The sequence below is a fragment of the Syngnathus scovelli genome, chromosome 1 (assembly GCF_024217435.2).
Source record: "Syngnathus scovelli strain Florida chromosome 1, RoL_Ssco_1.2, whole genome shotgun sequence".
NCBI lineage: Eukaryota > Metazoa > Chordata > Actinopteri > Syngnathiformes > Syngnathidae > Syngnathus > Syngnathus scovelli.
The window spans coordinates 28,894,477-28,915,000 of NC_090847.1; the positions used below are offsets into that span (position 1 = coordinate 28,894,477).

A 20,524-nucleotide genomic window follows, 5' to 3' on the forward strand; every position below is an offset into this window, starting at 1 on the left:
GTCTTTTTTTTTTTTTTGGTCGTCTCTCAAGGGCAAGGAGCGGCTGACCAGGGGGATCATTAACCTGATTGAAACCCCTCCAAGCGCAAACCTTTTAAAAGGACCACATAAAACTAACTATTAAGCTACCCAAGCGCACACAGCAATCCATGCATGTTTTTCTTGCTCCATCTTTTGTCCTTTATAGCCTTGAATGTGGAGCCTGATTTGCTGAGTTTACACACTGGTGACCAAACTACCACCTTCATTATTTGGGCCACTCAGCATGAGGTTAAAAACCGAAAATAGACTCAAGTCTTTTGTTTTCAAGAAAAACACACTAGGTCCAGCTAATATTTTGTGTGAAATCATATATTTTATTAGGCAACCCTGTTCCCCAATACTTAAAAAAGGCTAAAAAAAAAAAAATCCATTCTCGTTACATTACTTAAAAAAGGCTAAAAAAAAAATTCCATTAGTTATATTTGAAGATTAATTTTAGAATCATTACACCAGGGTTGGAAATTGAATAGTACATGCTAGCTGATAGCTGCTAGTTGTTCATGAACCGAGCTATGTAAAGCTCTAATGTATATTTTGTTGGGTAAAATTACAAATATCCAAAATAACAAAAGTGACGAGCATAATGTTCTTTCTGCTGAGTCAGGTAGTTCACTTTTCCTACCACTAAAAAGGTTTTCATAATAGAGCTTGTATGTTCCTGATGTGACCTCGGAGCAAATTCTTTAAAATGTCTGACGAACCAATGATCACCAAATTTTTCAAGTTTCATTGAGGGTAGACATAAAATGTCCTCTTATTGTGAACCACCCCAATGACTCTTTGCGGACTGCAGCGCTCCACCATCACTCCTTTAGTCTTGACAATTGAATCAATTTAATCGACAAGTTAAATGGCAACACTTTTTTTCCGGTCACGTCAAGCCCGCCAGTCCCTCCAGTACCCGGACGGTGCGGGCCAAGCGGCTCAGGCCGTCGTCCTCTGCGGTGAGCTGTGGTGAGCACAGAGCGTCCTGGGCCAGCAGGACAGAAAAGTGGTTACAACTTGAAATGCTGAATTTGAAAGGGCAAGCTTCAGTTCTACTCACACTGGTGGGTCCGGCCGGCTCCCATAAAAACAACATTTTGCACGTTTATCTTCTCCGATATCAACCAAACAGAGCGACAGAGCATCAAAATCTATTTTTAATAAATTCTTTACAACAGCAACGGGGGGGGGGGGGGACAAATGTAACAAATATATTTATATAAACTTGAAAAAGGAGTCTCAAAGAGTGTATAAATATAAAAAAAATAACTGGAAATTTCTGTTCGGTGGACATTTCTCGGCGTGCATTTGGAAAGCCGTCTAAAATAGACATTTTAATTTCATACAGTGTACATAAAACGCCAAGAGTAGGTCAATAGAAAGACGGGAAGAGTCCAAAACAGCAGCAGGAGACGGTCGAGCTAACAGGACAACAACGAGCAGAAATCAACATACAACGTTTGACCGAGTGAGCAGTACAAAAAATTTTTCCGTGACAAGACGAGTTAGTTGACATCGACTGAAGATGTGCAATAAGGCAGAGAAATTCCCAACGCGTGCTGGGACATTTTTTCCCCACACGGGAACCGAGTCAGCAAAAGTCCGATTGTGGGAATTGGAAATCGGTTTGAGAAGACAATCGGAGACTTTAGGCGGAGGCTCACACACAATGGACTGAATTTAATCCGTTTTTTTCACTCTTGTCTCGTCCATTTTGACTTTACGGTACGTAGTGTCGTGCAGAAAAGCTTCATAGGTGTTAAAAAAAAAAAGTGGAAAAGCCTCTCGAAATATCGATCACGTTTGATTCCCTGTTAGATTTTTTTTTTTACAATTATTTTCTTGAAAAACTTAGAATGAAAGCGCAAAACAAACAAAATAAATAAAAAATATATTTAATTTAATTACCGGTTCTTATCTATACAAGGTCAGTCGCTCGACATGTTGAACACAAATATAGAACGGTGCAAAAAAAACAAAGAAAAACCCCGATTCAAATCAGAAAATCTTTCCACTTTTCTCTGGAGATTCATAACGAATCGCCTCTTATTGGCGATATATACGTCGTCGATGGCCTCGTTTACAGTACTTACAAGTTCATGACTCTGAAACTGAGCCGTACCGTCATCGAATCAGATCACCAAATTGATCTGAATCGAATCATTCCATTTTGAATGCGCGCGTGTGTAGTTTGTACCCTTCTAGTTTGGACAAGCCAAAAGTCTTGTCACTTCCGAGGCACTCGGGTCTTATCTGTGCACGTTTTGAAATATAAATAAAAGCCATCAGACATTCACAGTTTGTCTTGAGCTCATTTAGGATACTCGCTTCCTTTTTCGAAGACCCAAGCAGTGCAAAAAATACAAATAAAGGAACTAAATGCTTAACGCTATGTCATCACCCTGTATAATATGCTCGGAAAAAAAAAAAATGCAGGACCTGTAGTGTGTTGTTTTTTTTTTTCCGATGTGGTACAAGGCTAAGCAAAGGCATTTCAGTGCTTTGTGTGTGTGTGTGTGTGTTTGGTCTTAGGCTAGCAGGTAGTCGTAGAGGACGTAGAGCAGCGCCATGGCAGCGCAGTAGAAGAGCAGGAAATCTGCGGCCAGCAGCGGGGACTGCCGGGGTCCGCCCTCCAGGGCCAGCAAGGCCTCGACGCAGCGCAGCACGCGGGGCGGCTTAGACACAAGCACATCAGAGCACACACACATGTCCGCCTGGACAGGGAGGGCAAAGACACACGACAGGGACGCGTTAGAAGGAAGCGGGGACAAAAGCGGACTTTGGACCGGCGACTCGCGCGTTTTGAGACCGCGTGAGTCGTCGGTCCGGTCGTGACGGGCAACACGCAACGATTGAAAGCGGTCATAAGTTTCAAGGGAGAAATATTGTGCTCTACCGCCATCTTGTGGCCGCTACGCACAATGACAAGGCCTTTTGGAGCACGGCGTCGAAAGCTATTCGCAGGCTCGGATGAGGGAACGCTTTTGTCATTTCTCGCCTACCTCGGGGACGCCCAGCTTGCGGCAAGCGGCGATGAAATTTTCCACGTTGAGTCGACACTTGGCTGAGCTCAGTTTGGGCTGAAACGCAAGGACAGGGACATCGGCGCGTGAAATCTACAAAGTGGAACTAACTACATCCAACATCTGTAACACACGCAAAAAAAATTGCCACATGAACGTAGACGCACCACAGCTGGGGACGGAATGTGGATGATGGAGACGGCGCGCGCTCGCACGCTGTTGACCAGCTGGCAGAGGACGGTTCCGTCCGACAGCGCCTCCGCCAGGTCCTCGCCGAGGGTGATCTTTAGCCGCGTTTCCAGCGTCTGTCAAAACGCAACGTCAGCCAACCTTGAGAAGTCACGAGCGGGCGGGCTGGCGACCGACCGGGCGACCGACCGGGCGACCGACCGGGCGACCGACCGGGCGACCGACCGGGCGACCGACCGACCTTGCGAAGCTGAGCGGCGTCCGCTCTCTCTTCCTTTGGCGAGCGCATGGCGGTGCGTGACTCGCTCCTGCTCATCTCGCTTTGGGAGGAGGAGCCTGTGGACGACACAGGTGGGCGGTGGCAAAAGCGAGGGATCGGCAGAAGCCATCGCTCGGTTTTGTTTTGTGCTCACCTGCGGGTCGGACGTTGCCGCGGGACGTGGTGCGGAACAGGAAGCTGTTAGGCTTCTGGTTCGGCCCCGGGGGCGGCGATGTCTTCGGCGTGGACAGTCCCTCTGAAAAAGCAACGTTTTTTTCGTCCTACTTTGGTACATGCTAATGATGCTAATGATGTTGAAAAATAATTACAATTGCATTTTAACGTGCATTTATTCGGCCGAAGCTAAAATAAAAGATTTTCTTCAAAGTACCTGTTCTGCTCCAGGAGCGCTGAAGATGCGACGTCGTCAAAGAAGACAAAGCGGCGGCCTGGTCGACGCTCTGAAGAAAAGCGGAGCCGACCGTCAACGCGTTTGTCAACATGTCTGTCAACATGTTTGTCAACGGAGGACGACGACAACTCACGGCGCCTCTCTGTCGGAGGCCGCAGCGGGAGGGACTGCTTTCTGGAGACTGGCCGCTAGAGGGAAGCAGAGGAGAAGTAACGAGCATTTCTAGCGGCGGTAGTGTTGACGGCGTCCAAATGTGAACTCACTCGGAGCTACCACTTCCTGGAGGTGCTGCCGAGGCCACAAGACTTCCTGTTTTGCTGAACGTCTTCAGCAAACTGCAAAACACGTAGAATTTACACGTCACGGACTCCACATGATGTGCAAAAGCATTTTCGGCCGGGTCTCCGAGCAGCGGCAAATTAATCGACAAATATATGCAAAGATTTTTAACACCAATCACAAAATGAAAATGAGACTTATCATCCATAAATGTTTGATCTAGTCTGCCTTGAATATGAGCAGATAATATTGCCCCTGCTGCTTTCGTCCCATTGTGACTTAAGACGAGAGGAAACAGCCATGAGCAGCTAAGTGTCCCATTACCTTTGGTAACATCATATGGAATATCACGTTGTTTGATTTTTTTTTACCCGGCCTTCTCTCCCTGCTGCTGCTGCTGCTGGAGTCGTTCTCGCTCCTGCCAGATGAGCAGCGTTCCCGGCCGGCGGCGCTCTTCCGCGCTGGGGCTGGAGGGGGACACCGGGGACACCGGGGACACCGGCGACGCCGGCGGCGGCAGGGCGGCAACCTCCACGTGAAGACTGGACCTGGAGACAGCAAAAAAAAATTTAAAAAATCACGTTGATTGAAACAATCTTTCGCTCATTGCAGTCGAGGCAATGTTTGACTGGCAAGAATGCCGACTGGGAACTCCCGTCTGTTGACTTTCCCCAGCTCGTCAAATATTGCATCAAGCCGGCTCGTAGCCGCGGCGATAAGCGGCTGGACGTACCGGCGTATCGTAGCGTCCTTGACACACGGCGAGGCCGGCCCCTCTTTCGGCTCCTGGAAACGAGCGACGCGGCGGTGAGGCAAAGCGGAAGAGAAAGAGGATGTTGCGCAACCTGCATCTTTTGCCTCATACCCCCGGGGAGAGAGGCGTGGGAGGGTCCGTCTTCATGTCCTCCTCCTCCTCTTCCTCCGTCACGCTGCTGTCAATCAAGACCGCTTGGCCGTTGACTGGACACCGAGACAAGTGGAGAGCGAGAAAAAGTGTTGCGTAATGACGTCAAGAAGAGCGTTGGGGTGGTCCGCTGGAGCTCGTGTGTGACGTGAATTGACCAGGGTGAAAAAATTAAGAGCATTTTGCTTTGTATTTTATTTTGCCCGTCGGAGAAGAATCCAACGTGGTCATCACCCGCACCTTTGTTGGCTTGTCGAGGAGTATCCTCCTCGACCTCCTCCTCTTCCTCCTCCTCCAGGTTTCTCTGGTCTCTGCTGACCTCGGAAATGCGGAGGGAACGTTCCGAGAAGTCGTCCGCTGACTAGCGCACACACACGCACAAACAATGGAGCGCTTGTTATTAAGTTGGACACGGTCGCAGCGTAGCAGCAGCTTGGACTCGCCTCGTTCCCGGACCATCTTTTGCTGCCGCTGTCCACGCTGTTGAAGCCGGAGTCCAGCCCTCCTCCGAACTGACAGGCGAACAGCTCCTGATCGGACAAACTGCGACGCCGCGAAAGGTTACGACTTCCGCGGCCCGCGGAAAAAAAATAAAAACGGACGCCGCTCGGTCACTGACCAGCCGTTAAAGCCGGTGGGCCTCAGGTGCCTCTCCAGCTCCTCCTGGCTTCTCTTGCAGGCCTCCATGTTGAGATATTTGAAGATGTGGTACTTGCCCTTGGAGCAGATCTGCGCGGGGGGCATCTGCAGCGGGTTGTTGTCCAGCGAGATGCTCTGGAGGTGGCGCAGGTGGCGGTAGCACAGAGGCAACCGGGTGATCCGGTTGCACGACGCATCCAGGCGGACCAGCGGGAGCTCCGAGATTTCTGGAGATTTGGAGCGTCTCAAAAGGCTCGCCGCGGCTGACTTTAGCATTAGCTGGGCGTTACCTTCGGGCAAAGAGGTGAGCCGGTTCCTCCTCAGCTTCAAGTCCCGCAAACACTCGAGCTGGCCGAGCTCGGGCGGCAGACAGTGCAGCTCGTTGCAGCTCACGTCCTGACGAGAGGAAAAAGTTGAGGGTAAAACGCACCAGGGTCCGGCGTGGCGGCGACTGACTCGCGCGTCCACGCTACCAGCTGTCGAAGATGGGCCAGGGCAAAGACGGAGGCGGGCAGCGAAGACAGCTTGTTGTTGCTGACGATGAGCACTCGCAGCAGGGGAAGCTCAAACACGGACGGAGACAAACTGGACAAGAGATTGCGGCTGCGGACGCAACGCACGCAAACGCTTCAGCGGCTGCACGCAAAATCGATTTTTCCACTCCATTTCCGAAAGGGCGTGTACGTGTGTGCTGTACCTGAGATTGAGGTAGGTAAGGGCCTGGAGATTCCCCAGGCAGGGGGAGAGCAAACGCATGCCATTGTGGTAAAGGCTGAGCGTCTCCAAAGAGATAAAGTGACCGAGCTCCTCCGGCAGCTCACACAGACGATTTTTCGACAGATCTGGGGGGGGGGGGGAGCACAAACAAGTTCAATCTTTGTCAATTTCTCTCACTGTCCCAATTTTTGTTTTGTTTTTTACCTTAACTACAGTAATGTTGCTACTTACACACCATTAGTAGGTTTGGTTTTAGCACATACGGTTTGGAGATTGGTCAATAATTCTTCAAAACAACAGACCCACAATGGAAGGAAAAAAAAAAAACACACGCACAGATTTTTGCAATTATTTTGAATAGCCTCAAACTCTGCTTGAAAAGCTCCATTAGCTTTCGCTGACAAGCCAGTTGGTGATGGCAGACCGCCCAGTGGCTGTTTATTGATTGGTTTTGGAAGCAGTATGGCCGAAGGAAGCCATTTTCAGCAAAAAAGCACACAAAAAAAGGAATCACGTGATCGAGTTACACACACACACACACACACACACACACACACACACACACACACACACACACACACACACACACACACACACACACACACACACACACACAGTAGCCCCCGTTTGCCGAAGATGGTGCCCAACACTAAAACTCAACTTTTTGTTTGCCCGTAAACCTCAACAGAGAGCAGACATAAACAGCTTGCCGCAAACACAAAGTGTCTCTCTCTTTTTTTTTTTCTTCTTCTCGAGAAGCCTTCATTAAACTGCCACCTGTTGCGGAGTTTGGCACTAAAACGAGTACGATAATCACGATATCGACTGCGATGGACTGCCGGTATATGGATGCAATACAGTGATCCCTCGCTACTTCGAGTTTCTTTTACTGCGACTTCACAGCATCGCGAATTTTTTTCCAAATTAAAAAAAAAACATTTAAAAGTCAAAATAAAACTTCTAAATTGAGGAAACATGTTAGTAACCTTTAGGACAATGTAGTATTGCTCCAAATGTTTGTTTACATTCCTCAGAAAGTCCGTTTTCGCGCGTTAGCACGATCGCGAATTAGCATCATTCCGCTAACTCGTTAGCCTGCCCAGTACTTCTTGTTGGTGAGCGTACTTCGCGTATTTCACTTATCGCGGGTGGTTTATTGAAGCAATTATCCGAGGGATTGCTGTATATCGGCGATTTTGGGAGTGTCAGAATTGACTCATTTTTGCTCAGAGTTCGGGGGAGGAATCTAAATCCACCTCCACTGTACTTAATTAGTACTTTATCTCGAGAGATAATAACGAGGCTGATGTTTCACCGTGAACTTGACTTTGCTAGACGCGCACAGATGCCGCCGCCGACGACGGAAGTACAGCGAGGGACAAAATGGTAGCCGCTAGGGAAGGCAAAGTGCGACCTACAAAAACGTATATACTATTACACGCTGTATGACGCTGCAGAGAATCAGAAGGTGATTCAGCATGACGCAAGCAGGCTGGAGTCGAAGCAGACAAGCTGACGACATGTCACGGAGGAGGTTACAGGGTGACACCCAGTTAGTTGTTTGTGGGAGCAGAATTCAAACAACGTCCTTTGTTTGTCGAGCGTTTCCTTTTATTTCTATGTGGGTCACCGGACGAGGGGGGGGGGTCCAAAATTATTGCGTGGAGGGAAAAGGCAAACTGATAGACAGCTAACACAAAACACTTGCTATGAAATCACCGCTTGGGGTGCGGCCAAAGGTGAATCGCAAGCCACATCGCTTCATCCGTCGGGCCGCAAACATTTGCTTTTGGGCTTCAATGCTTTGCAAGCGCAAACTTTCTCAGGCAGTATGGTGGGTCACATGATCAAGTCTTTCGTTCTACAAGCACTTGCACTGTCATGGCCAAAGAGCGCTCGGGTGAAAGAGAAGCTGACGATGGAGAGTAAGTGCAATGTCCTTGGCCGGGAAATCCCTTTGGACTTGACTTCCATCTTCATATCGTCCTCGTCTCACGCTTTCTTTGCCTCCCGCTAAATGACTCGCAAACGCCGGATGAGGACTCCTCACAAGGCCCTTTATGTTATGCCGCACTGCTAATGTACATTCGAGCGCCCTCGGCGTTCTGTTCGGAAGCATAAATGTCAACGGAGAGGAGGGCAGTTGAGGATGAAAAGTAGGCCCACGCAAAATGGACTTTTTCACACAGATTCCGATATTTGGCAGAAACTAATTAATCTTCGGATGATCTTAAAAGTATCTGTAATAAATTCAAAACTGACATTTTTTTGCAACAACAAATAAATGGTTTTACAATATTTCCTTGACTACACATACGGATCGGCGGTACGATGAGCCGCAAAATCTGCGTTTGTGATGATTCAAGAGTCAAGAGTTTTTTTTTGTTTTTTACTCACCATGTTTGAGCGTTCGGTTCGAAAAACACAAACAAACCGGACGTCAGAGTAGTATGTGCTTCCTGGTGAGACTTTTTTGTAGGGTTTAAAATTACTCAAACTAACCGCGGAGAGGATTAAGCAGTTCAGACGTATGGATGGATACTATACTGCCGCCTAGAGGCCATGATGCACATCACAGGAGGAGCAGCACAATGTACAGTCACGGATGCAAATACCGATTTAACCAATTAATCGCTGCACCTCAAATACAGTACAGTACGGTTGGGTGCCATTTTTGAATGTAATTTTTTTTTTTTTTGGAGGGGGGGGGTGCTCGAACGGATGAAGGGCAATTAGTGGGAATCCAAGTACTGTGCGACAAGCACCGAAATATGAGAGACGTGTAAACAGATGGCGGCAGTAGCCGCACATTCCGATCACCGTGGTAACGGCATGCGCACGGGCCGAACTGTGAAAACACAGCGGCCATCCGCCGCCGCCAAGGAAAGTATGCGCATGGCAGGAGGCTGCCTGCCACCGACGCGCCGCTGCGTCGTGCGAACCATTAAGACAAAATGGCACGTTCGTCTCTCAAGCCCAACTTGAAGGGCCCCGACACGCCGGATCGTCCACTTCCTCGTTGCGGAGGCACATGAATCAGCGTCGTTACGTAACCGCCGGGCCTTTCATTATTCACCAGCTAGTCCCCACCACACACACGCACAGTCAGTTATTCACACACCCTCATCCAGTTTCGCTGTGCTGTGGCCAGGAAACTAAACTAAACACAAAAAGTTGTTGCGCCTTGCAACAGCACTTGTAGGCGGACTACCTTCGCTCTGGTTACCTCCCGTGGGACCCCCAACCCCTCTGCCCCTTCCAAACAGCTGCCACAGAGCTTTAAAATACTTTCAAAGCAACTCCCAATCTGAATCGTCGCCCAGGACTGGCCTTGGGTGTTTCTGAGATCTACCCGGACAGTCCTGCTGGTGCTTCCAGGGTCAACCAGAAGTGCTAAAAACTTCTAATGTGCAATACATCACGTGTTTGGAACAGCCAGACAAGACAGAGCAGAAGCGAACGCAACGATGAGCCCACTTCCGCAGCCCACAGGAAATAAAGTAAGCGGCTGGATGTACTTAACACGGCAGAAGTAGCAGATGAGAAAAAACCACGCGCAAACTTTTTTTTTTTTTTGGGCTACCTCAAAATGATCAATTCATTATCAGAGGTATTATTGTGGTCCACTAGGGGGCGTTCATCTCCACATTCTACATCGTACTATGTACGAACGTTTGCGCGCGTGTCTTTAAAGGTTTGGGCCTGGTTTGGTGAGTGACGTGGGAGGCAGCGACTGAGAAGAGGTTAGCACCGCGCTGTTAACTAGCTAAACGTTAGCTAGTAAAACGGCAGCCGGCAGTGATAGCTACAGAGCAAGCAAGCATGCACTTATTCCCGTGAACCTTTATGTGGGGGGGGGGCATTCAAATATGTTGTAACTAGCAAATTAGCTAGCATCGATTCATTGCGTGTGTGTGCTGTTGTGGTTTGTTAGTTCTGAAAACAAGTTTTTTGGAGCTATTAGCTCATTTAGCATTTTTTGCTCCAACATGAGCAAAGCTTTGGTTTGGGGGTTGTTATGATAGCGTAAACATAGAGCCGATGCTAATTAACGCTTAGCAACGGCGTGATTTCTGTTGTTATTCTCAGTACAATGTGCGTTGATTAAAGAGGACTACTTTGGATGTTTCTCAAAACACATATCACATCTCCACTTCCACTTCCAATCCCTTAGACCTTTGTCCGTTGGGGCACCGCTGAGGATTTCTCCATTCCTCTCTGTTCTCAATAGCTTGTATGTTTTTAGGCCTGTCCAATCCTTTATGTTGTCCTCCCATCTCTTTTTCTGTCTCCCTCTCTTTCTGCCTCCGTTCACTGTGCCTTGCAGGATCGCCTTGGCAAGTCCTGTTGATCTTGTGACATGGCCGTACCATTCCAGTTTCCGCCGTTTGACTGTCGTTAGTAGGTCGACGTATGGTCCGATTGCACTCTTTACACGTGATTTTACCTCTTCGTTTGTGATGTGGTCTTTGTAAGATATTCTAAAGAGTCTTCTGTAGCATCGCATTTCCAGTGCCTTGATTCGCTTTTCGTTTAAGTGATTGTGTCCATGATATTGGCCACTCGCCTGTTGTCCAGATTCTGTTGCAGCTAAGTAAAAGTGCATCTATGATCGGGTCACCGCCCGCCTTGATCAGTTCCGCTGTGATGTTATCCACGCCTGGTGATTTTCCTGGTTTTAGTGACTGTACTGCTGTAACTATTTCTTCTCGCAGTCCTTGGGATTGTTTGTTGCTGCAGGGGCAGTAAGGACTTTTGGGTTGAGGTCTTTGATTGTCTGGAAGGCCTTTTTACTGTTGTTTTTGAGTAGGCTGTCTTCAATATCTTTGCACTGGTCTCCAATCCACGCTTCTCTAGCTTGGTTTATTTCTTTTTTAACTCGTAGGTTGGTCTTTCACATCTCATTGCTGTACAAGTTAGTTTGTATGAGTTGAATCGGCAATTTGACTTTTACAAAGCTTTCTTAATACAATATGTAAGTAGCAAAATTCAACCAGTCCACCAGAGGTTATTTTTATATTAACTCTGGTGGCAATAAAAGCAATGTACTGTGCAGAAAAACAAACTTTCTCTGCATTTTTTTAAAATGTTTTATTAAGACCAACACAGTACGAGTGTTATTATGAAGCTTATGATCGCTTGGTGAAAAAACGCTGCGGCTCGTCCGCAGTGAATTCCAAACATGAGCATCATTATCAAAGTCAGTCCTGGAGCAACGATATAAGATATGGCCGCGTCTACAGTACAGTAGAGCCCGAAGACGGTCGGTGTGTACGTTGATCAAACGGCGAGAACGCCAAAGAAGAAAAACACACGCTTGTGGGTGCGCGCGAGGGTTACGAAGCCCGAGCTTTGTCGGCTTCTCGCCAGAAGCGAGTCTTCTTTGTGCACGCGTGTACGAACCTTTGACCTTGCTGGAGCTGGGAAGCTGCCGGGAGGGAGAGAGGAAGACGGGAAGGAGGGGGGCGGGGGTATTTTCAATCACTAACACTTCTTTCCACGCACAAAGATCAAGTTGACTGGGCCCCAAAAAATTTTTTGAAATTCAGCTCCTGTGTTTTGACTCTTGGTCGTCGGTGCACAGACACCTAGCGCAACTAGCTCAGGCCGGAAGCTTCAGATAACGCAGAGCTGAAGATTGATTCCTGTCAACCTGGACGTCGGCGTAATCCTCTTTTTGCACACGGCGGCGGCGACAAGATAGTCGGCCTTAATCCAAGAGTGCGCTGACACCTTAGTCGAACTCAAGAAAGGTGCTCGCAAACTATCAACCGAGCCAAATTGCTCACCAGGAGATCAAAACTAAACTAAAACAGTGTTTCTGAACAATACAAAACTTGCTGCTCTTAATAACCAAGCATATTTTTACTTGAAAATACACTTATGAACATTTGTGTCTATTTACAAATCAATCTGCTGTATATGTTTTCAATTCAAATCATAGAGGAAATAATTGACAAATTAATTATTTCAACAATAACCTTAATAGGGCTCTTTTTTTTTTTTTTTTTAATGATGCTGACAACAAAAAAAAAACTTGCTACTTCATGGTGACAGTGAATTTCACATCGAGCCACCGTCAGTTCATCTTGCCGTGCGTGTGTTTTGGTCTTGCATTTCCTGCGGTGATATTTTCTAATTTCCTTTTTTCTAACCCTGGGTTCTAAGAATGTGACGTACAGCGGACTCTGCAAAGTCATACGAGCATAAGTACTTTCGCGCAGAAGCAGAGACAGAGGCTTTTCAGTTGGGGTGCCCAGGGGACACAAGCACTCGCTAAGGGGCCACTATTGAGCACTTAGCTCCGCCCCTGCTTCTATGATATGGATAATAAATCAGGAGTGAATAAAGGCTTGCCGATGGAGATAAAACAATTGCTTAATTTAGCCAGAACGGCAAAATAAACAATTATACTGTGTTACAACTATACAATACTGTATGTACGTTGACTATTCTTCTTCATAAAATTACGTTGCATTTTTTTTTTTTTCCCCTCCTTTAAATGTCGGAAGTTGATTCAAGATAGGACTGCCACGAGTGTGTATTTTGAAACAATAGTTTCGAAGCGTCTGCTCGATTCGGGCTGCCAGCACCCCCAGCCGGGGACCGACAAAACAAAAGGTGAAAGGCCAACTACAAAGTTAAACTTACCTGCGTGTGTAATGTCGGATAGGTCGTAGTTCCGAGCACTCCGAGGGAACTCTTTGAGTTTTCGGTTAGCTAAATTGAGCGCCCCGCTGGCGGCGGCGTCCTCCAGGGCTTTCTCAACACTCCGACTGGCCGCGACGGTGGCCGGCAGCTGGGCTCCATCCCCAGCCTCCATAAAACCACACTGGCGTCGGGGCTCCTGTTCTTACTTTTTGTTCCAGAAGGCCGCGTCACGCTCACGGCCCCACGCCGTCTCCTTGATTGGCAAAAATAATAATCTACGAATGGATGAACATGATGGCGAAAATGGAATAAAAAAAATTCAAAAGAAAAGTCTTGGCCGCGGCCGTCACACAAGAGCGGAGCTCGCGTCACTGCACACACTGGAGAGTGGGCTGAGGCTGTCAATCGACCAGGAAGTGGCGTCAAGTGGCGTGTATGTCGTGACAATCACGCCGGGACCCGTCGTCTCCCTACACAGTAAGAGCTCACGAGTCCTAAACTCAAAGAACAGTGACATCGAGCAGTGCTTCTTCCAACCCACGTCAAAGCTCGATGTAGGATTTATTCTTCCGTCTTGAATTTTTTCAACGAAGCAAATCGTAAGCCAAGCGGGCGTTGTTTACTTATATTTTACTTTGACAGTTGTAAATCAGAACTGTCATAAGCAGAAGCACTTGACGGGGCGGGCCCCTTACTTGCTACGGTGGCCGGGAAGTGCAGAAAATCATGACCAACTAACTACTCATTGGTCCCGTTGCAATCGAAGTGACCGCTGAGTATATTAACAAAAACATACTGATGACATTTTTAGACCGTTTATCACCCCTTCTCTCTCTCTTGCTGTCTCTCCACAAACACCTACACACACATTATTAATACTACTATTTTTATCTGGAGTTCGTCACAGCTTAGGCAAGAGCACATGAAACAAAAGTGAATGGTTGCTTGTTTCTATGTGTCCTGCAGTTGGATGGCGACCAGTCCAGGTTGCAATTCCCCATCTCGGCCAAAATCAGGTGGCATGGGCTTCCGCTCAAAGCAAAAATGGATGGATAAATGTCTACGTATATGCAAATGCAGTACCAGCAGGATAGCATCGTCTTCTTTAATGTTTACTATCTTTTCTCTTTCAGTGCCAGATGACACACCCAAACACACACACACAGCACTTGTATTTGCATTGTCCTCTTCATCCAGCCCACTGTTTAGCCCTCGTTTCCTCCCTTCCTCCCAACCCTGCATCCCTATTGGACCATCTGTCAAAGTGCTGTCGGACCCCCGGCTGCAAGTGGGACTAATGTGCATGTAAGTTGGGAGGGGCTCTATGCATATGTAAAATCCCTTCAGAGTCGAGGATCATGTCATTCTGTGTACTACATCGCCATGCACTCTGTACAATAATGCCACCCCAACACTCCTGATGTGTATGTTTAAAAAGGTCCCTCTGTAGCAAAACATGTGCCTTAAACAGAATGTACACATATGAATACAGTATGTAAGGAAATGTACAGTGAATGATTGAAGCATTTTCTGAAGGCCCGTAGCAGAAAGGGTCAGACTTTCTCACGCTCTTTGTCCGTCCCGTCTTCCTCTGGCCTCTCACTGTCACTTCCTCTTGCATCCTACAGAAGCGACTGTGTCAAAGTTGCGTCTTTAACAACAACAACAACAAGTACACTAAATGCTGTCGGTTTTAGAAAAGTGCTCTTGCTGCCCATCTTTCGTAGGGCACATGAAGACAACCATACATTTTCTCTGGTTCCATTGTACCTTGGGTCAATCGAGTTCAAAACTACTCATGGATGGAAGCCACAGTTACAGGACGATTAGTACAGCTGTCATTCAAAATAAAATAACTAACATTTTCTAAGGCCAGAGGCAATTTTCAACCCAATTTGCCAGCCCCAAATAATTAATCCAACCTTGGATCAAATGAACCCAGTCAGCTCAAATTTCACAGATAGAAAAATTAAGCCGCATTTTTTTTTTTTTTTCAGTCAGTCAGCGAGCAAGAGAGACAGCAGTGTTGTGTGTGCGTGTGTTGGACTTTAATGTTCTTGAGGTCAAAGGGAAAGTGACTGCTGCGGGGGGGGGGCACCACTAAGTATGACTGGCACGTGATTTATGCTGACCTGCCCCAACAACTGCTGCGCATGTGGTCCAGCGAGCACACGCAGTCGTATTAAAAGTGTCTGAATTTGTACAATTTCTCATTTCATGCGATCTGCAAAGAAACTAATCTTTCATATTTTGCGGAAGCAAATGCAAGTTTATGCTTGGGGAAAAGAACGTGAAAAACCATCAACGCGTTTTGAGTAAATAAAGCAAGATTTTCATTTGTTTTGTCAATTCGTCATCGAGTGATTATTAGAAGTAATAATAATATACATATTTCAATTTTTAACGGGATCGTTGCACTGAACAATAAGCTTTTACCACCCTCGCGTGGCAGTTTTGTGCACACACAGGCCTGAAAACAAAACAAACATAAGTAAACTGCAAAAAAACAAAAAATACAGACTTATCATACATAGGAAAATTTCAATTTATAATACAACAATTTCCTTTTCAGTACCAATCATTAAAAACTGCTGACGCTACGTTCCGCTCACTTCCGTAATCAGTTACGGCGTGAATCTAAACGGTTGTCCACTCTGTCTTTCCTTTTTTAAAACTAGAAAATCTGTCTGTCGAATTAGTCTACATTTTGTTAAACTTGAAATAAACGTTTGGAAATGAGTGCATACGGAATCCAGATGCATGTTTTAACAGGGTTCCAAATGCAGACAAAAACCCGAAGGGGTTCCATATTATTGTTAGGTCAATACAAAGGGTTGCTGAAGTACAACTACATTACCCAAGATTACACGGGAGGGGGGGGAGAGAGAGACGAGTCTCTTTTCCCGCAAAACTCATTCTTCTCTCGCTGATTGGCGAAAAGTCCCTCATTGTACAACGTGATTGGCTTGGATGTGTCCTCACGGCGATCCCGGATGTAACTTAGCTATATAAACGAGGGACAATTGTAGGCGGGGATTGTAGTTCAAACCGTCAGTCGGTGTACTGTGGCGTGCCCATTTTTTTTTTTAAAAAAATTTAGCTTCTGAGCTACAAGCGGCCCGAAACTATTCAACGGCAAAAACATGGTGAGTTCGTCTCCATCGTTAAGAGAGCCGCCGGGGCGCGTATTTGTAACGCTTCACCTTAACGTCGTCGCTTTCGAGACCGGGCCGATGCATTTATATTCGGCAATGGTCATTAGCTTAGCATGCTTAGCCTAGCTTCGGTTGTGATTGTGAGCGGTAGAAATATGGCGGTAAAATTCAACAGTGGAGATGCGGTCGGGTTTGGTGAGTAGCGCGGAGCTTTCGAGTGGCTTCGTGTAGTGAATGCGTGGTTGTTTGTGTTTACCTCCAGGCTGGTGGCAAGGCGGGCAAAGACTCCGGAAAGACGAAGACGAAGGCGATTTCGCGCTCTCAGCGAGCCGGATTGCAGGTTGGCTCCCCAGTCATGATTCTGCTAGACTTGCGTCCAGATCAAAAGTCATTCCCCACTTGCTTCTCTCCCCAGTTCCCGGTGGGTCGTATCCACAGGCACCTCAAGTCCAGGACCACCAGTCACGGCAGGGTTGGCGCCACTGCAGCCGTGTACAGTGCGGCAATTCTTGAATACCTCACCGCCGAGGTAGTGTTCAAAACCCCGCTTGTTTGGTTTTGGTTGCGCTTTTGCAATTGACCTATTCGAAGCAAGGATGAAACATTTGGTGGAGTAGTAGGATAAAAGGAAACGTGGATGTTTGGAAAAAGGACCTGAAAGGGGAAAATGTCAAAGTATGTTGAGAAAAACAATAAAATAGTGGGAAGTTAAGGTCCTCTAAGTAAAATCTCGGCCTCAGTTCGGCTTTAGCCACAAACGAAGTTGCAGCACCTATAGCTAAAGCTATACTGTGGCAGGGGTTTAATTTACGGGACCTGGAAGGGAGGATGAAAAACGTGTGGGGGGGGGGGGGGGGCATAGGCTGTTATGGTGGCGGCCACTTTATGGTCTCCTCCATTTCCCCAGACTGGATACCCCAACAGTGGCCTTGAGCCTTTTAATCCGTTACGTGCCGTCGTGAATCCCTCTTTGTTTACGGGCCTTCAGGTTCTGGAGCTGGCCGGGAACGCTTCCAAAGATCTGAAAGTAAAGCGCATCACGCCTCGTCACTTGCAGCTGGCCATCCGAGGAGACGAAGAGCTGGATTCCCTCATCAAAGCCACCATCGCCGGCGGAGGCGAGTCCGCGGCCTCAAGCCCGCCGGCAGCGTACTTTAGGCGCAGTCTCAACTTTGTGTTTTCTCTTGACAGGTGTGATCCCGCACATCCACAAATCTCTGATTGGAAAGAAGGGCCAGCAAAAGACCGTATAACGGGGCTGCGGGAGGGCAAGTCCTCTAGAAGTTGTGCCATCTCAGGACGACGTCTGCATCGCGCCGCTTTTCCTCGTCTTTAGTAGAACACCTGTTAGGAGACTGTTTGGTTGGAGCTTGCATCTACTCACCTGGGGGTATTTTTTTTTTTTTTTAAGAAAGTGGCTTCAAAGAAGCTCTTTTTTTTTTTTTTTTCTTTTTGTATTTTGTTCCTGGTGCTGCAGTCCCGGTTTAATTTGCTTTTTTTGTGGCATTCCCTTGTTCAAGTGGTGTTTTAATAAAGCTCTTAAGGGCCATGTGTATCTGTCCGCTTCTTGGAAATGATGCGTCACCACAGACGTGAACAGGCTAGTGACACTAGGTGATTTGGACCGTAACCTCTTGAAACTTATTTGCGATACAAATGGCTTATTATATTATATTGTACTAACAATGCACTAGGTAACGCTAAAGACTGCACAGAAGACTGCTGCGGCTAGTCTGACACTGCACTGAAAATGGAATCGTTAATATGCAGAATAACATTTTATAGATTAAATCTAATCCTGGTGATTGGATTAAATTATTACAGTAATATGGAACCTGGTCAGGCACAGCCCGAGAAGGAAACGTGGGTCCCCCTTCCTATGGGCTCACCACCTGTGGGAGGGGCCAAAAGGGTTGGGTGCAAAGTAAACTGGGTGGCAGCCAAAGGCAGGGGACCTTGTTGGTCCCATGCCCAACTGCAGAAGCTGGCTTTTGGGACATGGAATGTCACCTGTCTGGCTGGAGAGGAGGCCGATCTGATGTGCAAGGTAGTAAAGTTCCGACTAGACAGTCGGATTTGCCTCCACGCACAGTTTGGGTTCCGGTATAAGCCCTCAGGCATGCATCTCACAAAAGTGCGTACGCCCCTCACATCTCTGCAATATATTGAGTCACGGGACAACACAATCATGTACAATTTTAATTAAAATGTTTTATATATTGTGCTCCTGAGTTAATGTTGCTGATTACTTTGAATTGAGTAATATTTATTGCTGTTGTTTAATTTAATTATGCATGTTTATTATTTGTCAAGTGTTTCACTTCTTCCGACCCTTGAAGGGTTGTACCAAATTAAACTTGAACTGGATTCCACTCACTAACCAGACTGTCGTTCCATTGTTTCCGTTTATTTTCTTCACCCGTGATTTTCTTCCAACTTGTCAATCATTTGTTGAAAGGGTGGTCTCAGTTGTAGTTATCAGTTTGCAAGGTAGGTGAAAACCCTCAAAGACAAACAAATTCCAACAGTTACCATTGTTTGTCAAATCAGATACACAGAAAATACCGATGGAAAGTTTTGACTTTAAACACTAATAGAAAAATAGACTGTTTCAAATGCATTCCTGTAAATTCATCAAATATCAAAATACGCCTTAACCATATGGTGAATATTAAAATAGTAAATCCAATGGATGTAAATATCAAACACCTAACCAACCAGTGAATCTTAGGATCTTTTTACCCATATATATTTACAAACACCTTGTCTATAACATTAGGTTTTAGCAGTAAATACTTTCAATACATTACAATCATGTGACAAATACAAGAAAAAGATGCGTGTTTTTAATTGTCTGTTAACTATCCGTCTCCACTTTATGATTGCGCACAAAGTGTCCATGTATCGACCGTGCATTCCCCCCCCTCCCTGTTTTGGCAACAAAGAGGATTTGTGAGCTTACCGGCTCTCTGTTCAGATCTTTTGTTTCTTTTTGGTACTTTTCTGTATTTGCTCTGTATTCCCGTGCTGCTGGAGGTGATGTTTTTGCCCATTAGGTCTTTCATTCTGGCGACCTTGATGACATTCAGGTGAGTAGCGCGCACACGCCCTGAGACGCAGGTGAGTAGCGTGTGTGCGCGCGCGCGCACAGTCAGCTGCCGTTCGCCGCGACATTCTTTTCTTGTATTGCTTTTTTCAGCATCAAATGGCAGTTGGTCAAGAATGTTTATAGTTTATTTATATAATTTTTATTTTCTTTAATGTTAATAACATGGGGGGGGGGAGAGAAATGTTTTCTTCTCCCTAGGGGGGGGGACATCTCAGAAAATGATTGCGAAGCACTGGTCTAACCTAACAGAATATGTACACATTACTGTTTCTCCCATTTCAGTGTTCAAAAACTTCAAGTCATTCAACCAAATCCATTGAGAGTTCATTTTAAAAATGTGCCTTTTGTTTTTAAATTTAGCAGCAAAAAAAAAATTCAACCTCCGAATTTTGTTCGACAACCGAAGCAAAAAACAAAAACAAAAAAAACATCTGGAATTTTTGGTTTGAATTCCGATTCGCTCCACATCGTAAAATATACGTGAAAAAAACACCCAATCAATTATCAAATCAAAGGATTGTCAAGAGAACGTTTAATGAACAAGGGCAAAAAGCGAGACATCTCAATTGTTTGTACAAACGGCGACAATTCCACTCGCCATTTGTCATTCAAGCGAGAATGATGCCGGCGCAAACCTCTTTGGATTGTAAAACTCAACCTTCGTAAAGGGAGGGGACAAAAAGGAGACTGAGGGTATAAATAAATTGCTGGAATGGGTGGAGTCATTAAGCAGTTGGCCTCGTTCCCAGAATCCAAATTTTGGTTCCAAAAAAGAAAAGAAAAGAAAAGAAAAGAAAAGAAAAGAAAAGAAAAGAAAAGAAAAGAAAAGAAAATGAAACTTAGCTCCTGAAACACTTTTAATTCAATATTCCACACAACATAACTACACGATGATTACTTTAACAGTCCTTACTCACGTGAGAATACATTCATGTATGAATAAAACATCCATATTGAATACATGTTGATGATCCATCCATCCATCCATCCATCCATCCATCCATCCATCCATCCATCCATCCATCCATCCATCCATCCATCCATCCATCCATCCATCCATCCATCCATCCATCCATCCATCCATCCAACCAACCAACCAACCAACCAACCTGGTGACATCAACAGCAATAAGCCATGTTTGAAAATATTCAAGTGAAACG

General features: G+C 46.3%; 2 protein-coding genes across 3 annotated transcripts; one reads left to right on the forward strand and one right to left on the reverse strand.

The window, feature by feature from the left end:
* Positions 1 to 333: 333 nt before the first annotated feature.
* On the reverse strand, positions 334 to 13,509 carry lrch4 (leucine-rich repeats and calponin homology (CH) domain containing 4). Of its 2 annotated transcripts, none has more exons than XM_049745415.2 (18): positions 13,101 to 13,509; positions 6,430 to 6,574; positions 6,206 to 6,335; positions 6,023 to 6,128; positions 5,713 to 5,959; positions 5,537 to 5,636; positions 5,334 to 5,454; positions 5,055 to 5,149; positions 4,923 to 4,975; positions 4,561 to 4,737; positions 4,174 to 4,245; positions 4,044 to 4,098; positions 3,890 to 3,959; positions 3,653 to 3,754; positions 3,481 to 3,575; positions 3,218 to 3,355; positions 3,030 to 3,107; positions 334 to 1,012 (listed from the first exon to the last, which is right to left on the reverse strand). In XM_049745415.2, the coding sequence occupies exons 1-18, from the start codon at positions 13,270 to 13,272 to the stop codon at positions 914 to 916; spliced, it is 2,055 nt and encodes a 684-aa protein (XP_049601372.1). In that variant the 5' UTR covers positions 13,273 to 13,509; the 3' UTR covers positions 334 to 913. The 2 variants fall into 2 exon arrangements, with proteins under 2 accessions (XP_049601372.1, XP_049601364.1); XM_049745407.2 differs by lacking the exon at positions 334 to 1,012 and adding an exon at positions 1,163 to 2,741.
* Positions 13,510 to 16,076: 2,567 nt separating this feature from the next.
* Positions 16,077 to 17,806, forward strand: LOC125983972 (histone H2A.Z). The gene is made up of 5 exons (XM_049745707.1): positions 16,077 to 16,246; positions 16,518 to 16,595; positions 16,671 to 16,784; positions 17,244 to 17,373; positions 17,447 to 17,806. Exons 1-5 carry the CDS (start codon positions 16,244 to 16,246, stop codon positions 17,506 to 17,508), a joined length of 387 nt encoding a protein of 128 aa, XP_049601664.1. The 5' UTR covers positions 16,077 to 16,243; the 3' UTR covers positions 17,509 to 17,806.
* Positions 17,807 to 20,524: the final 2,718 nt, after the last annotated feature.

What these genes read in the sequence shown, in the direction of transcription:
- lrch4 (XM_049745407.2), bottom strand. Translation starts at nt 13,272, where the DNA reads ATGGAGGCTGGGGATGGAGCCCAGCTGCCGGCCACCGTCGCGGCCAGT. An exon ending in AAAGATGGTCCGGGAACGAG is followed by an intron (nt 5,455 to 5,536) that starts GCGAGTCCAAGC and finishes TGTGTGCGCTAG; the next exon opens with TCAGCGGACGACTTCTCGGA. An exon ending in ACATTCCGTCCCCAGCTGTG is followed by an intron (nt 3,108 to 3,217) that starts GTGCGTCTACGT and finishes CTTGCGTTTCAG; the next exon opens with CCCAAACTGAGCTCAGCCAA.
- LOC125983972 (XM_049745707.1), top strand. An exon ending in CTCAGCGAGCCGGATTGCAG is followed by an intron (nt 16,596 to 16,670) that starts GTTGGCTCCCCA and finishes TTCTCTCCCCAG; the next exon opens with TTCCCGGTGGGTCGTATCCA. An exon ending in AGCCACCATCGCCGGCGGAG is followed by an intron (nt 17,374 to 17,446) that starts GCGAGTCCGCGG and finishes TTCTCTTGACAG; the next exon opens with GTGTGATCCCGCACATCCAC.